This window comes from Notechis scutatus, chromosome 5 (genome assembly GCF_049901735.1).
Source record: "Notechis scutatus isolate UNSWTSFEM ecotype Mainland chromosome 5, rNotScu1.2, whole genome shotgun sequence".
In the NCBI taxonomy this organism is placed as follows: Eukaryota; Metazoa; Chordata; class Lepidosauria; order Squamata; family Elapidae; genus Notechis; species Notechis scutatus.
The window spans coordinates 14,896,891-14,914,788 of record NC_142013.1 but is presented as its reverse complement, the minus strand read 5'-3'; the positions used below and the strand labels follow the sequence as shown (position 1 = coordinate 14,914,788).

The following is a 17,898-nucleotide window of genomic DNA, read 5'->3' as shown; positions in this document are numbered from 1 at the left end:
GAGGAGGAGGAAGAGAAAGAAGAGGAGTAGAAGGAAAAGAGAAAGAGGAGGAGGAAGAGAAGGAGAAGAAGGATTAAGAGGAGGAGGAGAAGGAAGAGGAGAATGAGAAGAGAAAGAGGAGGAGAAAGAGAAGAGAAGAGAAAGAGAAGAGAAAGAGGAGGAGGAGGAGGAGGAGGAGGAGGAAGAGGAAGAGAAGAGAAAGAGGAGGAGGAGGAGGAGGAGGAGTAGAGAAGAGGAGGAAGAGGAGAAGGAGGAGGAGGAAGAGGAGGAGAAGGAAGAGGAGGAAGAAGAAGAGAAGGAGGAGGAGAAGAGAAACAGGAGGAGGAGGAGATGATAAGAACTAAAAGTTGATCCAACACTACTTGCTGTTTTGAAGCTAGACCTTGGATATGGAAAGGTTAAAGGCTTTGATTCTTAAGCCTGAGAACATTAAAAGCATTTGCCCAACTGTATCCTTTTCATTTTGGACATTAAAAAAAATGTCCTTGCTTCATATTAAGTACAATCTAGGCAACACCAATTGTTCCAATCTTGAAATGCTTATTGATACCATTTTGCTAAATCACCAAATATAGACAGTACAGTACCATACAAAAATGAACTACAAAAATAAAGGTCTAAAGACAGAAAGCTGTTTGGGGAAGACAGCTTTGTCTCTCTTCATTGATTTCATATTTGCAGTTAGCAATTGCTGAAGACTCAGATTAAGTGTCCAACAATAATTTCAGTATCATCTGCGCTCCCTATCATGGACAGTTATGCTATTAAAAATAAGCAATTTTTTTCTCCCTTATTGTAGTGGACAATAACTAGTACAAAATGATAGGCCTCAATTTTAGACTCAGTTCAATATGCTTCAGATGTACTTGGATCTGGAAAAGTGGTTTATGATGTGCATGGAGAATACAAACAGAGAAGAAAACAGAAGAAAAATTACCATACTATACCAAAGATAATAATTATATGATTTTTTCCCCCTTAAAGGCAACATTAGCTACGGTCATTTTTGAAACCGGATCATATCATGGCATTTTTCTCTTGATAAGTAAAAAAGTAAAACAAAACTCAGCCTTCTGAGAAGGGGAGGGATAATTTACTAGAATCCAAATATTTATATATATTTTTCCTTAAAATTGTTAAAAGTCCTTAGCAGTGCAAACAAAATGGATGCACTGTCTCAGTCATTTAATTTACTAAGGGTGTAAGATTGATGCTAGCTAATATACAAACAATTACAAAGGTAAATAAAATTTGACATAATTTCCATTTGTTTACAAAAGTTTATATCAAAGAATCTGCATATTTTCTATCGGGCAAAAACATCCCTTTCCCCCAAAAGATGACAATTATGGAAACCAAAGAGAAGACACCTGGTGGATTATTTTTGTGTTATTTCCTTCAATATTCTTCCTGATGGACTAGATCCATTTCTGAAACATTCCTTTGATATATCTGTGGAGATTTTAAGTCATCCAGGTCATAGTTGTCTCAAAGGTGTTTTTCCAAAAGGCAAGTGGACTATCTTTTTTCCCCAAGGAAGAAAAAGAAGATGTTTTGCTTCTCATCCAAGAACCGATGAAGCTTCTCGGATGAGAAGCGAAACGTCTTTTTTTTCTTCCTGAGGGGAAAAAAACCCAGTCCGGTTACCTTTTGAAAAAGCACCGTTGAGATTCCTTTGATAATTAACCTTCTGCTTTCTCCTTGGTCGTCCATCCGTTGGTGTTATCACGCTAAAGCAACCAGAGAAATGAGAAAAGTCTTCTATCTTCTTCCTTCACCATGACGTTGAAGGGACCATCAATACCAGTAGAAATGTTACAGTTGATGAAGAAGTGGTAAAAGCATTTAGCCTGGATTGAGAATTTGTGACTTTTCCACCTGATGGGATTAAAACAATGGAAGAAGAAAAAGAACTAAATTACTATAACGTTTTGGAAATGGTACTCTGAATTATTTATTATATTCCTCTGGCTCTGAATCAGAGGAGATCAAAAAATACAGTAACATTACAAAGATGAAACAATCAAGTAAAATGATAATCCACAAAACATAAATACAAGAAGACAATAACCTACAATAATTACACCATCACTCCTATGCAAAAGGCCTCTTCTAATGGCCTTCAACCGTAACTGTCTATGGAGATTCTCAGTCATCCAGATCATAGTTGTCTCAAAGGTGCTTTTTTTTCTTTTCTTTTCTTGAGGAAAATAGCTTCTTGGCTGAGAAGCTTTCAGTTCTCAGCCAGAACTGATGAAGCTTCAGTCCGGTTGCCTTTTGAAGAAGAAAAAAAAAAAAGCACCTTTGAGACTTCAACCCTAACATGCCAATATCGAGGTGCGATTCAATGGCAGCCAGCAATGAATAGCCAGCAATATAGAACTTGAAATGGAAATACAGGCAGGGATGGGATTCAAATTTTTTAACAACCGGTTCTGTGGGTGTGGCTTAGTTGGTGGGCATAGCTTGGTGGTCATGTGACTGGGTGGACACAGCTTGGTGGTCATGTTACTGGCTGGGCATGGCCAACTCAATATCACTCACATTGAGGCACGCATCTCCTTGCTTGGCCTCTCATGACTGTGGGGATGCTGCAACAGTCGTAAGTGTGAAAAATAGTCATAAGACACTTTTTTCAGTGCCATTGTAACTTTGAGTGGTCACTCCACACAAGCAAAGTACCAGCAAAGGAGGGGAAAAAAACTCCAGAGAAGTTCCTGAGACAGGAAGTCTAGTCCTGCCAAGAATGTAATAAGGGTTAACGGAGAGGCAGTTTCTGTAAGCAACACCAGAATGTTTCCTTCCTGCCTTCCTTACAGGATTAGGCCAGTCATTTCTTCTAACAACCGGTTCTCCGAACTGCTTAGAATGTTAACAACCAATTCTAGTGAATAGGTGCAAACTGGTAGAATTCCACCCCTGGATACAGGTAGTCTTTGATTTACGACCACAATGGAGCCCAACATTTCTGTTATTAAGTGAGACATTTGTTAGGTGAGTTTTGCCCCATTTTACCACCTTTTTTGCCACAGTTGGTTTTTTTCCCAATTTTTTTTAACAACAAACATAAACAAACACAAACATAAAACAACAAATAAAACCATCATTCCATTGTACATTGCATGGGTTGGTGCATATCTTTTGTGCACAATATCAGCAGTCTTTCCCTTCTAGATTTAAATTATAATTCATATTATATATATTGACTATGCCTATTATATTATTATTAACACCTTATCAGACTTTAATTATAAATTCACATCTTCTTTTCGAGCAGATCTCAACTATTACATGACCTAATACAAAATATCATTTATTTCATTATGATCAGTTGTAACATATCATTACCTTATCTTATCATTACTATCATGTTATATTTATTATTATAATATATTTTATTTCCCTATTTTCTTATCTAGCCATTGATAAAATAAACCCCAGATTTTATAATATTCTTTATCTTCTTGCTCTCTAGTTGCTCATGTCAATTTACTCATTTCTGCACATCTCATTATTTTTTTGAATCACCTCCTCTTCTATCGGGATTTTTTTCACTTTTCCAATTTTTGGCAAATACAATTCTAGCTGCTGTTAATCTTGCCGCAGTTGTTAAGTGAATCACTGCAGTTGTTAAGTTAGTAACCCCGTTGTTAAGTGAATCTGGCTTCCCCATTGACTTCGCTTGTCAGAAGGTCACAAAAGGGGATCATGTGATATTGGACCAGTTGCCAAGCATCTGAATTTTGTTCACCTGATCATGGGGGGGATGCTGCAAAAATGGTCATTAACTGTGAAAAATGGTCATAAGTCACATTTTTCAGTGCTGTTGTAACTTTGAACAGTCACTAAATGAATTGTATGTTGAACTGTGCTTAGAACATCTAAACCAGGGGTGTCCAACCTTGGCAACTTGAAGACTTGTGGACTTCAACTCCCAGAATTCCTCAGCCAGCAAAGCTGGCTGAGGAATTCTGGGAGTTGAAGTCCACAAGTCTTCAAGTTGCCAAGGTTGGACACCCCTGATCTAAACACTTCTCTATCCCCTACCTGCTCTTCTCTAGCCTCTTTCTAGGGTCTCAATATTGTTTTTGTATCCTGGTGACCAGAATTGGATGCCATATTTCAAGTGTGGTCTCAGCAGGGCAGTATAAAGTGGCATTTTCACTTCACGTGAAATGAATTCAGAACACTGCCACCTGAAAAGGGATTCTCTACAATGGTTTCGCTCCTACAACCTTGCACAGCTCACACAAAATCAGCGTACTAATTTAAAAAGGGTAAAGTAGCTGCTGGAATTGACTTTTCTGAAATTTCAGGGGGAAAAATGTCACAAGCTGAAGAGAACCAGATTGAATATCAAAGAACTGTCTGCATATAAACCAGGAGTGTCAATCTCGCGGCCTGTGAGCCGGATATGTCATGCGCTGGCCACTCCCACCTCCGGTTTAGCGAAGGGGAAAAAAGTCGCGATACATCACGTGACGACAACGTGACGCCACGAGCTTGACACCCCGGATCTAAACATACTGTATTAACAGTATATCAAGTCTGATTGATCATTAGTAGAAATACACAAGGCATTCAGTTTTATAGCCCAGCACTCTGTAGAATAGAATAGAATAGAATAGAACAGAACAGAACAGAACAGAACAGAACAGAACAGAATAGAATAGAATAGAATAGAATAGAATAGAATAGAATAGAATAGAATAGAATACTTTATTGGCCAAGTGTGATTGGACACACAAGGAATTTGTCTTGGGGCAAATGCTCTCAGCGTACATAAAAGAAAAGATACATTTGTCAAGAGTCAAGAAGGTAAGGTCTAAGCATGGTGTAAGGTCTAAGCATGGTGGCAGATTAAGAATGCAATTACTGAGAGCCTAATTTTGATCATTGCCTTACCTGAAAAGGATGGTATCCTGATTTGGCTGCTTGGTGTGCCATCTCCTCCTTCGCTCACTGCGCAGACTTCTATGATGTAGACACCTACATCAGGGAGAAGCACCACTGCAGATGTTTTCTGTGTTTCAATTACTTGGCTGTTGCTGTGTCCTTCTTGCCTAAACAGGACCTGTCAGAGAACAGGGAGAATTATAGAACTCTAGTATTCAATCATCATCATTTAACGACCCCATAATCCCTTACGGGGTGGAGTCTGGGCAACTGAATGGAGCTAGCAGAGTGTTTCATGGCTGGAGGCCCTTCCTATCGCCAATGCAGAGCTTTGTTCAGCAGATATATTATCCTTGTGCCCGGAGAGAGAAATATCTGCCTCTACCTAGGATCGAACTTACAGCCTCCTGATTGTGAGGTGAGAGCTCCATTTCTAGGCCACCGCACCAGAGGTGGTATTCAGCAGATTCTGACCAATTCTGGAGAACCGGTAGCAGAAATTTTGAGTAGTTTGTAGAACCGGCAAATTCCATCTCTGACTGGCCCCGCCCCCATCTCTTCTCTGCCTCCTGAGTCCCAGCTGATTGGCTGGGTCTTCTTTTGTTGCCCTACACAGGAGAACAGAGCTGGAAAGAAGGTTAGTGGGGTGGGGAGGGAATGGAGATTTTGCAGTAATTTTCCCCCAGGAGTGGGGAAGAAATTGAGATTTTACAGTATCCTTCCCCTGCCACACCCATCGAACCACGCCCACCAAGCCATGCCCACAGAATCGGTAGTAAAAAAAAATTAATCCCACCACTGCACCACTCTAACTTTAGTATTCAGTAAGTATCTAGTTCAAATTAAGGAAAACAGCAACAGAATAAATATTAAGTAATTTAGGATTTATTTGACTAATGAAGGTTCTCTTTTAGTGAGTCATACAAGTTCTATAACAGAATAGCAGAGTTGGAAGGGACTTTGGAGGTCTTCTAGTCCAACCCGCTGCTCAGGCAGGAAAACCCTATAGTATTTCAGACAAATGGTTGTCCAATTGCTTCTTAAAAACTTCCAGTGTTGGGACACCCACAACTTCTGGAAGTAAGCCATTCCACTGATTAATTGTTCTGTCAGGAAATTTCTCCTTAATTCTAGGTTGGTTCTCTCATTGATTAGTTTCCATCTATAAAAAAAGCAGCAAAGCATTTGTTGCACCATTTGTTGGCTTATCTTATCACCATTTGTCATACTATACTTGTCTATTTATTGTCTATTGTCTATTTATCCTGTCATAAAATTAATAGGCAGGTTGCACATATTGGCCTATTGAGAACCATAGTTTGGTAAATAAGCCACAACAGGATGAATTGTACTAGGTTTGTAAGCTAGAAACCATATTTAAAGTTGCAATAGCTAGTTTATCATACCACAAGCCAAAACCAACAAACCCATTATGTTTTAGTGTGTTATTCGAGCCAGGCCATCATGTTTAAATTAAGGTTGGTAAGGTAGAGAGTGTTGTAGATTTATATATTCCTTTCTTTTCAGGTACAAGCATGAATATTATCATATTTCTGCCAATGCTAAAACTAATTTATGAAAGATGAAACCCAGCTGGTAGCATTTAGTACTGAACAGGATGCTTTGCCTAATTAATTATAATTAATGGTAAACAGGGAACTAAAGGGAGGGAGAATGCAGGAAAAAGAAACTGGGGCAGGGATGAAGAAAGGAATTGTATAAGTCTGAGCTCTGGAAATTATCAGATTTCAGTCAAAAATTACAAATGAAACACCAATATGGACATAGTGCTTGATCATTGATCATCATTCTTATCTAACTCAATGTAAACATTCTAATACAGTGCAGTTTTCACTCCACCTTCCACCACCACCACCCAAATCCCACCCAAATTAGTTTAAAGCCCATCTTTGATTGCCTTTATTTCTACTGGACTCAAAATGTTGAAAATGGGCAGAGAACACCATGAATCCATCAGTTTCCTCAGCTCAAAAAGAGAGGTCAAAGAGCATCCAGCCAATAAACTCCTGAACTCATGAAAGGTATCATGTTTCGAAACCAGACATTTTCCATTTGCCTACTTTTAGGCAAGGAAACCAAATGCACAAGTATAGTATAAGCGGTACCTAGCTCAATAGTAGTAACTGTGACAGGGATCTTGGAGTCCTAATAGACAATAACTTATAATAATAACCTCAGCAATTATTATATTATTATAATAATATAATAATTATTATATTATTATAATAATAACCTCAGCAATATAATAATTATAATAATAACCTCAGCAATAGAGTGGTCAATGTCTGGAATACTCTACCCGACTCTGTAGTTTCTTCCCCAAACCCCAAAAACTTTAACCTTAGACTGTCTACTATTGACCTCACCCCTTTCCTAAGAGGTCTGTAGGGGGCGTGCATAAGCGCACCAACGTGCCTACCGTCCCTGTCCTATTGTTTCTCTTATTCTTCTTTTATTTTTCTTATATGTACCCATTTCATGTATTCACAACTATGTATACACTTATACTTATCTTGTAAACAATTGGCAAATCAAATAAATAAATAAATAAAAATAAATAAAATATGAGCCAGCAGTGTACTACAGCTCCTACCATCCCTGTCCTACTGTTCCCATTTATTTGTACTCATTTATTATGTATATACTTATACCTGTTTATACTTATATGTTTATATGTTATGTTCATACTTATACTTGTTTTCTCATACATGCTTGACAAACTAACTAACTAAATAAATAAGCCACACAGTTCTAGGCTGCATAAACAGAGGGATAGAAGATCACATGAAATGTTAATACTGTTACGGACTAAGCAAACGCGCTGTTTAAAATCCTGCACTTCTGATTGGCCCGCGAGCAGCGGATCCTGATTGGTCAATTCTGGCCGATCTGATTGGCTGTTAACGGGCGCCGGTGATTGGCCGTTCCCAGCGGCAAACTCAAAAGCATTGGCTGTTGTGACAGCAGCCAGCCATATAAAAGGGCTGCTGCTGTCCTAGTATTTTGCTCTGTTCTGAAGTCACTATTAAAGAGTTGAGTCACTACCCGATGCCTCGTCTCCGTTCCTTGCGCCCACGCTCCAGACATAACACTGGCGACGAGGATGGGATGCGGAGACATTAGAGCTGACTGAACACCCAACGAACCTACAGAGCACGTGGCTGAGGGCGCACCGAAAGAAGCAGCAGAATGACCAGCGGCGCCATACCACCCGCTCCATTTGACCCGGCTAACGAAGACTGGGACTCATATACGGACAGGTTTCAGATGTTCCTGGAAACCAACAATCTGAAGGATGCTTCGCCTGGCAAGAAACGAGGTGTATTCCTGACCCATTGCGGGCCTGCCGTTTTCAAAATGGCAAAGGCGCTTGCAAAACCAGCGGAAGTCAAGACAATGGATTGGGACAACCTCGCCCCAATCCTCCGGGCCCATTATGCCCCAGTGGTACCAACACTCATCCGAAGACACGAGTTTTACCAGAGGGACCAACAGGAAGGCGAAAGTGTTGGAGACTTCATCGCCGACCTTAGGAACCTAGGTGGACTCTGTGGCTTCACCAACCTCGAAGAAGCCATGAGAGACCGGATTGCCTTGGGTCTCAAAGACCCCACAACCCAGAGCAAGATAATGGCAAAGGGAGACATCGCCCTCGCAGATGTCATCGCCGACCTACTGCAGCAGAAGCAACCAGGAAGTCAGCCGCTCGAATGCGCCGAGCAAACGCACCGCACCGCCAACTCGCCAGCGACGCCACATCGTTTTCCGAGAGGCACGCAGCAACCACTCACCATGAGGACCTCGAATCCTCATCAGAAAGCGAGGAAGAAGAGGTCAACAGACTCAGGTCAGAACGCGACCAGCGGGACCAGTGGAATTGGAAATCCCCATACCAATGCTCGGGTGCGGGGGTAGCCATCCGCGATCTGACTGCAAATTCCTAGACGCACTCTGCCGTTCCTGTGGGAAGAGGGGCCACATCGCGAAGGTCTGCAGAAGCAAGCGAGGACCCAGCCCAACCAGGAGAGAAAACAATTTCCGACAGACTGCCAGCACCCCACCAGCAAATCGGGACCGCCAAGGCACTCAATGGAACCTACACTACAGAAACCGAGCACCTGTCACTTCAGCCAGACGTGAAGAAGTGCATCAGACTATCACCATCGGCCACGCATCATCCCTCGATGCAAGAAAAATCCGAGTGAGAGTCAGTATCGAGAATCGTCCATGCATTATGGAAGTCGACTCTGGATCATCCCTATCCATGGTCTCATGGAAAACCTTCAAGCAGCTGATCCCTGACATCCGCCACCAGGACCTCAGCACTCAAAAAATCATATTGAAAGACTACCAGGGAAACCAAATCCCAGTTGCCGGATCCAGCAACGTCCGAGTAACATTCAAAGACCACACCACAACCCTACCGCTGACCATCGTCGATCGAGATCGACCCAGTCTTCTGGGTTTGCAGTGGTTTGTACCGCTAGGAATTGAGCTAGCTGGCATCAACCAGACTGGGAGCAATGACTGGGAAGCAGCCCTCGTCCCGGAATTCCAGGACGTGTTCAGCGAGAAGCTAGGCAAGTACAAGGGATCCCCCATATCATTTAACCTCAGCCCCGCAGTTGTGCCCATTCGCCTTAAGCCTTCGAGTGCCCTTTGCACTCAAGCCAAAGATTGATGAACAATTGGACAAATTAATAGCCCAAGGCGTGTTGGAACCGATTGACCACGCTCGATGGGAGACCCCAATTGTAACCCCCATAAAACCAGACGGATCATTGAGAATTTGTGGGAATTACCGGGCCACCCTCAATCACGCGCTCCAGCAGAGCGCTTACCCTGTACCTGTGGTCCAACACCTTCTTCATTCCCTGGGTGGTGGAAAAATATTTGCAAAATTGGATCTGGCTCAGGCGTACCAGCAGTTGCCTGTAGACGCCCAGACTGCCGAAGCCCAGACTATAGTTACGCATAGAGGGGCCTTCAAATGTAATAGACTTCAGTTCGGAGTAAGTGTAGCACCTGGCATCTTCCAGAGTTTAATGGAGAGATTACTGCAAGGCATAAAAGGGGTCGTGCCATACTTCGATGATGTTTTAATAGCTGCCCCTACTAGAGACCTGTTAGAAAAACGACTCAGACTGGTTCTACAGAAATTCAAAGACGCTGGCCTGAAGGTCAAGAAGGACAAGTGCCAACTCTGTACCGAGAAGGTTGAATTCCTGGGCTACCTTCTTGACAGACAGGGAATTCACCCAATTGAAAAAAAACTATCAGCAATAAAAAATGCCCCAAAACCTAGGAATAAAACAGATCTCCAAGGCTTCCTAGGACTCATTAACTTTTATAACATCTTCTTGCCCCAGAAGGCGACTGTTGCTGAACCCTTGCATAGGCTCCTCGACAAAAAGGCTTCCTGGGTCTGGGGGCAACGGGAGGAGCGTGCCTTTCAGCAAGTCAAGGACCTGTTAACTTCAGATGCTGTATTGATACAATACAACGAAACCTTACCTCTAACCGTCACCTGCGATGCCTCACCGTTTGGGGTAGGAGCAATCCTGAGCCATATCCTGCCAAATGGTACTGAGGCACCCATTGCATTTTTTTCAAAGACCTTATCAAAAACTGAGAGAAACTATAGCCAACTTGATAAAGAGGCCCTCGCTATTGTAGCAGCGATCAAACGATTCCACGAGTATGTATATGGAAGACCCTTTTCCATTATCACCGATCACAAACCGTTACTTGGCATCTTAGCGGGAGACAAACCAACGCCCCACATCTTATCGCCCAGAATGACGCGTTGGTCGGAGTTTCTAGCCACATACGATTACCAATTGCTACACCGCCCGGGAAAAGCCATTCCCCACGCTGACGCCTTAAGCCACTCACCGCTACCTAAAGCCATCGACGATCCAGCTCCAACTCTAATTACGCTTCAAATCGAAACCCTTCCTTCTCCACCACTGACTGCACGAGATATCGCCTCAGAGACAAGGAAGGATCCTTGTTTGGCGCGAGTCCTCAGCTGGGTAGAAAGAGGTTGGCCTGACAACGAACCCAACGACACCTTCAAACCCTTCAAAAATCGCCAGACAGAACTCTTCTCACAAAAAGGATGCATATTGTGGGGAGACAGAGTCATCATTCCAGAGCGGCTACAGCACAAAGTCCTGAAACTATTACACGATGGACATCCAGGCATCGTGCGAATGAAGGTAGCGAGGAGCTACGCTTGGTGGCCAGGTATAGATAAGCAAATAGAAACTTGGGTGGCCACTTGCAACAAGTGTCAGGAAACTCGCTCAGCTCCACCAAGAGCCCCACCAACTGAATGGGAAACACCCCGGGGTCCCTGGTCCCGCATCCACATCGATTTTGCGGGACCTACCAAGGGGCATACATTTCTCATAACTATGGATGCCTATTCCAATTGGCTAGAGGTCCATAAAATGAAGAGCACCACCACAGAAGCAGTCGTCAAAAAACTAAATAAACTATTTGCTACGCATGGGTTGCCAGACGTCCTGGTCTCAGATAATGGACCCCAATTCACTGCTCTTGCATTTGAACGGTACCTCGCAGACCGGGGAATACGCCACGCTTTAACTTCGCCTGCTCACCCTGCAGCAAATGGGAAAGCTGAGAAAATGGTCCAATTCGTAAAGAAAACTTTACACAAGATGGAAAGAGGAAACATTGACGAGAAAGTGACCAGGATGCTCCTCCTCCAACACATTACCCCACACAGCATCACAAACAAAACCCCAGCTGAACTCCTGATGGGACGGAAACTTCGCTCACATCTTGACCGCCTACATCCCGCCTACACGCCGGAACAACCCCTGGGGTCCAGCAGCAGGTACTGCACATTCAGGGTAGGCGACTCAGTTTTTGCAAAAAACTTCTCAGGAGACCCATTGTGGGTCCCGCTACTATAACTCAACTTACGGGGCCCCGTTCCTACCGTTTACAAACTACTGATGGGAAAATGTGGAAGCGCCACATTGACCAACTTCGCTCAGACTAGCTCCTACCCCCATCACAAGTCCCGAACCTCAAACCTGGGGGGGAAGGGAAAGCGAGGGGGGCGAAAAAGACCTAGCATACGACACGGGACTTGAAAACCGAGAGTCAACGCAACCAACCCCGGGATATTCACCTTCCAGAGGAGGACTGGACCAGATGACTGCATCACCACAGAGCAGCCCCACAATGGCAACTAATCCAGGAAATTCAGGAGCCAGTCTTGACGGGAGCAGGGATGACAGCCCCGAGGCGCCCAGCGTGACAGTTGACCCAGCCGGGCCATTGAGCTCAGTAAACAGCCCAGCGGAACCAGAGCCTGGGCAAGGACTGTTGGAGCAACGCAGATCGGGCAGACAGGTGAAACGACCTGCATATTTAAAAGAGTACATCACCCCACCCCTCAGACGGAACCTAGGGGGGAGGGGTGTTACGGACTAAGCAAACGCACTGTTTAAAATCCTGCACTTCTGATTGGCCCGCGAGCAGCGGATCCTGATTGGTCAATTCTGGCCGATCTGATTGGCTGTTAACAGGCGCCGCTGATTGGCCGTTCCCAGCGCGGCAAACTCAAAAGCATTGGCTGTTGTGACAGCAGCCAGCCATATAAAAGGGCTGCTGCTGTCCTAGTATTTTGCTCTGTTCTGAAGTCACTATTAAAGAGTTGAGTCACTACCCGATGCCTCGTCTCCGTTCCTTGCGCCCACGCTCCAGACATAACAAATACTATTTTACAATGCTTTGGTAAGGCCACACTTGGAATACGGCAATCCAGGGGTGGGATTCTACCAGTTCGCACCTATTCGCTAGAACCGGTTGTTAACATTCTAAGCAGTTCGGAGAACCGGATGTTAGAAGAAATGACTGGCCTAATCCTGTAAGGAAGGCAGGAAGGAAACATTCTGGTGTTGCTTACGGAAACTGACTCTCCGTTAACCCTTATTACATTTTTGGCAGGACTAGACTTCCTGTCTCAGGAACCTCTCCGGAGTTTTTCCCCCCTCCTTTGCTGGTACTTTGCTTGTGTGGAGTGACCATTCAAAGTTACAATGGCACTGAAAAAAGTGACTTATGACCATTTTTCACACTTCCACACATCTTAAAACTGCCAGGTTTAAAGAACACTGCTCTAAAGACAACAATTTGGGATGGGTGCAAGGAATAAGTGAGAACATCCTATATATCTTCCATTTAATTTGGAAAATAGATGTGTGGGTGAATATAATATCTGCCCTCTATTGAACATTACTGAAATAACAGATGTTAAATAAGAAAGGGCAAGAGGCAAAATGAAATAAAAAAGGGAAACTCAGGAGAAGATACATAACCAATTATATAACTTATAATAAATTCTAATAATAATGCACTGTAATTCTTCAATAGAAGGATTGGCACCTTTTCCCTTTTTAATTGTTTTATATACTCCACTGACTTGCACCACTAACATTCAGTGGCACAATTTTCCAGGTTTTTTTTAAAAAAGCAAATTAAAAAGCCAAACAGGTATCTGTGGTTTCTAAAGGGCTTTTCCCCACAATATTGCTTAACCCTTCTCAGACTCTGAAGCAAAGCAAATAAACAAAATGGGTTTTAGCTTAATCACCCTATCACCACCCTATGCCTCTTGCTGCCTTGGAGATTAAAGAAAAGCAATGGTTCCAGAGGGGAAAAATGCATCCCCCCCCCGAATATTTTAATGGAAGTGTCCGAAAATAAAGGGATAAATCAACCAATAAAACTGAATAGATATAATCTTTTTAATGTGGCCCAATAATCATTTCCAGCAATTCAAGGAAATTGAAATCTTGCAAAAGACCCATTTTTTAAAAAAAAATATGAACAGATGTTTTGAGCACAGATTGCTGGATATCCCCAACACAATCATAACAAATCTCTATCTTTGCACTTCTGCTCTATAAAGAAAATATTAATTTTAATGGCATTTATGACATCCCGTGCTTCTGCATTTCCTTAAATCCTACTGCAAATATTGTCAAATTGAAGTGTTGGTATGGCTTTTGCTGCAGTCTGCTCCAATTAATAGCCAGATGGGGTAGTGTTAACAGCATCAAGCAACACATATTGCCCTGTTTATAGTCCCTGGTTGAGGATCAGTCTATGTAAAATATAGTCACAAATTTTGTTCAAGTAAAAGTTGCTGCTTCATTTGAAGTCTGTGTTTCAGTGAAAATTGTCTGCACTGGGAAGATAGGATTAGTTAGAAGCTGAGACAGAAGCTGTGTTACCCTGGAACTCGTGTCTCATCTAATGAAATTCAGTATAGAGAAAAGTAAAGTCCTACACTTAGGCAAGATAAAACAAAGGTACACACATATAGACTGGGTGAAACCAGGCCTCAATAGCAGTAACTGTGAGAAGGATCTTGGAGTCTTAGTGGACAACCAGCTAAATATGAGCCAGCAGTGTGGAGCAGCAGCCAAAAAAGCTAATGCAATCCTAAATTGCATTAACAGAGGGATACAATCAAGATCAAGTGAGGTACTAATACCACTCTATAAAGCCTTAGAGTACTGCATCCAGTTTTGGTCACCACACTATAAAAAAGATGTTGAGACTCTAGAAGAAGTACAGAGAAGAGCAACCAGGATGATTAGGAAACTGGAGACTAAAACATATGAAGAAAGGTTGCAGGAACTGGGCATGGCTAGTCCAGTGAAGAGAAAGACCAGGAGAGACATGATAGCAATGTTCCAATATTTGAGGGGCTGCCACAGAGAGGAAGGGCTCAAGCTATTTTCTAAAGCTCCTGTAGGCCAGACAAGGTATAATGGATGGAAACTGAACAAGGAGAGATTTAATCTGGAAACAAGGAGAAACTTTCACAGTGAGACAGTGAGAACAATCAACCAATGGAACATCTTGCCCTTGGAAGTTGTGGGAGAGCCATCACTTGAGACTTTCAAGAAGAGATTGCACTGCCATTTGTCAGAAATGGTGTAGGGTCTCCCGCTTGGGCGGGGGGTTGGACTAGATGACCTATAAGGTCCCTTCCAACTCTGATTATTATCTGTTATTATTATTATCTGTTATTAATTTAGATTTTTTTAGCTAGGGTCTCATGTTTATTTCCAAGAATGCTTCCCACCAAAGTCCCACTAAACCTGGTGAAATATTCAGTGAAAATAAAAATGGAAGATTACTCCAGGACTTGCCCAGAAATAAAACAGCAGTAATTTGAGGAGATAGATAATGTTTTGTGTCATCAAAGGGGCTGGTGGGAAACATGCAGGGGTGGGATTCTACCAGTTCGCACCTATTCTCTAGAACTGGTTGTTAACATTCTAAGCAGTTCAGAAACCTGCTGTTAGAAGAAATTACTGGCCTAATCCTGTAAGGAAGGCAGGAAGGAAACATTCTGGTGTTGTTTACAGAAACTGCCTCTCCGTTAACCCTTATTACATTCTTGGCAGGACTAGACTTCCTGTCTCAGGAACGTCTCTGGAGTTTTTTTCCTCTCCTTTGCTGGTACTTTGCTTGTGTGGAGTGACCTTTCAAAGTTACAATGGCACTGAAAAAAGTGACTTATGACCATTTTTCACACTTACAACTGTTGCAGCATCCCCATAGTCATGAGGGGCCAGGCGAGGAGATGCCTGCCTCGATGTGATATTGAGTTGACCACACCCAACCAATAACATGACCACCAAGCCACGCCCACCAACTAAGCCATGCCCACAGAACCAGTTGTTAAAAAATTTGAATCCCACCCCTGGAAACATGTTTTAATAAAGTGGAAGTTCTTTGACTAGCCACCTCTGCTGTTTGGAACAATTTTATGGGAGTTCTTGTGAGATGCTTTCAAAATTCTAAAGCTACTCACTAGCTCTCAAAAGTTTGGAGACCCTTGCTTTAGCTGTTCATAAAAACATATATTTCCTGGCCACAAAGTGTTAATACTAGACTTTTCTCACAACATTTACATTTGTTTCCCATTCAGAATCAATTCAGAAGTATTCCTTTAGAGTTTTTCCAGGGCTGCCTTCGCATTTACATTAAAAAACAACAACACAGTAAAGGTCTCCTTTGTCCCAATGTCTAGTCACAACTGATTCTAGGGGGCAGCACTCACCTCTGTTTCCTAACTGAGGGAGCCAGTGTTGTCCAAAGAATTTTCATGGTCATGTGACTGGCACGACTATATGTCGAGGTGTACAGAATGCTGTTACCTTCCCATGGAAGTGGCACCTAGTTATCTACTTGCATGTACATAGTTTCGAACTGCTAGGTTGGCAGGAGCTGGGGCAAGTAGCTCATCCCATACTTGAGTCTTGAACTGTCAACCTTCAGCCAACAAGCCCAGAATCTTAATCCCTCGGCCACCATGCCCCATGTTCACTTAGCTTGCCTCTATCCCCATAGCACCATGATAATCTATTACAATGCCAGTAGTTTTCTGGGCATTCATTCTTCCAAAACTCCTTGAATGTGAAATAATGTTGGTGCTGCAGTGAGAGCTAAGCATTATTGCACATTCCGCATTATTGCAGAAACAATAGAAAAGGATGAAGGAAAACCAGAGAGGGAGATAGTTAGTTAATCTGGGATAAACTGACCTTGTATCCCATGACATCTGACTCATTAGCTAAAGGCTTTACAGGCTCCCATCCGAGGGAAACATGGGAACCATCTTGAACCCACATAATGTTCGGTGCTTGACTAGGTGCTGGAAAAAAAATTGGAAAAAAAAACATGTTAAAGGATTTTGAAGTTTTTTTTTTTCAAAAGCTGCAGGGAGGGGGAAGGCAAGGAGAAAATGTAATTACCGTATTTATCGGCGTATAACACGCACTGGCGTATAACACGCATCTTCATTTTAAGGGGGAAATTTCAGGAAAAAAAATTTAAAAAATTCTGCCTGCCTGCCTTAGTTTCTGGTTGTTTGGGAGCAGCTTCGGCTGAGAATAATAACTATTCGCCTCTTTTACTCAGCCGAAGCTGTTCCGATTCAACCATTAACGAAGGCAGGCAGGCAGGCAGAACGGAGCACTGCGGGCGGGCGGGCGGGCGGACGGGGTGGGGGTGGGGGAGAGCGACAGGAAAAGCCCCCGCTTCTTTGAAGCAGTTTCTTCCTGTGCTGGTGGAGGAGCGAGAGAGCAACTGAGAGAGCTGACCCAGAGAGAAGGACAGGCTTCGGTTGCTTCCTCCCTCCCCTTCTTTCATTTGTGTCCTTGATCCCCGATCCCAGCAGCATTCACCGAAGGCTTCTTAACATTATATCGGCGTATAACACGCATACATCATTTGCCCCTATTTTCAGGGGAAAAAAGTGCGTGTTATACGCCGATAAATACGTACTTGCTCCAAACTTAATAGCTACCGATGACTCGTTACATTTCCTTGTGCTGTTCCATGTAAAAAATACTTAGCTTTGTTTTCCAGAAAGATAATTACTTGTCACTCACAAATAACATTAATAACTACTTTTTTTTTTTAAATTCTTGGCCCTTGAAATGGGGTTATGGATTATGCTAACAACAAGTCAAGAGTCCTTTTCTTGGTCTCGTTATTTAATATGTAGCTTAAAAAAAAAGAGAGAGAAAAAGGAGAATTGAAAGGCAAAAATTGGTAGCCTACGAGATTTCTTAGTGGCCACATGGACGGTGTTGCTTGGTGGTCCATAGCCTGCTGAGTTGTATGCCTTCACTCTCAGGTGGTACAGGGTGTTGCCTTCTAGCCCTGTGAGGATGACGGAGGACTCATTGCCTTCTGACCTGGCCTTCTCTGATGCTTCTTCTTGTTCCATATCTTTCCAGTAGCCAACCTGCCAATGAAAGACAATGGGTAGAGTAAGGATCATTTGTAGAAGGCCCCTACGCACTTAGGGTTACGCTTACTATTTATAGCCTATCTTTCTTTTAATATTCTTTAAAATAGATCTTCAGTCTTAGGAGGAACTTTTTTTGGGGGGGAGGGAACCTGACAATTGATCAT

The 17,898-nt window shown here is 42.9% G+C and overlaps 1 protein-coding gene across 1 annotated transcript in view; it reads right to left on the bottom strand.

Annotated features, from left to right (window-relative positions):
- Positions 1-478: 478 nt before the first annotated feature.
- CNTN5 (contactin 5) overlaps positions 479-17,898 on the bottom strand; it is a 763,035-nt gene continuing 745,615 nt past the window's right edge. Inside the window, exons 23-26 of the mRNA XM_087966176.1 lie at positions 17,542-17,728; positions 16,521-16,630; positions 4,906-5,074; positions 479-1,878 (exon numbers count right to left, since the gene is read on the bottom strand). Coding sequence (XP_087822302.1) covers positions 1,775-1,878; positions 4,906-5,074; positions 16,521-16,630; positions 17,542-17,728 — 570 coding nt within the window. The 3' untranslated portion in view covers positions 479-1,774. The remainder of the gene's footprint in view (positions 1,879-4,905; positions 5,075-16,520; positions 16,631-17,541; positions 17,729-17,898) is intronic.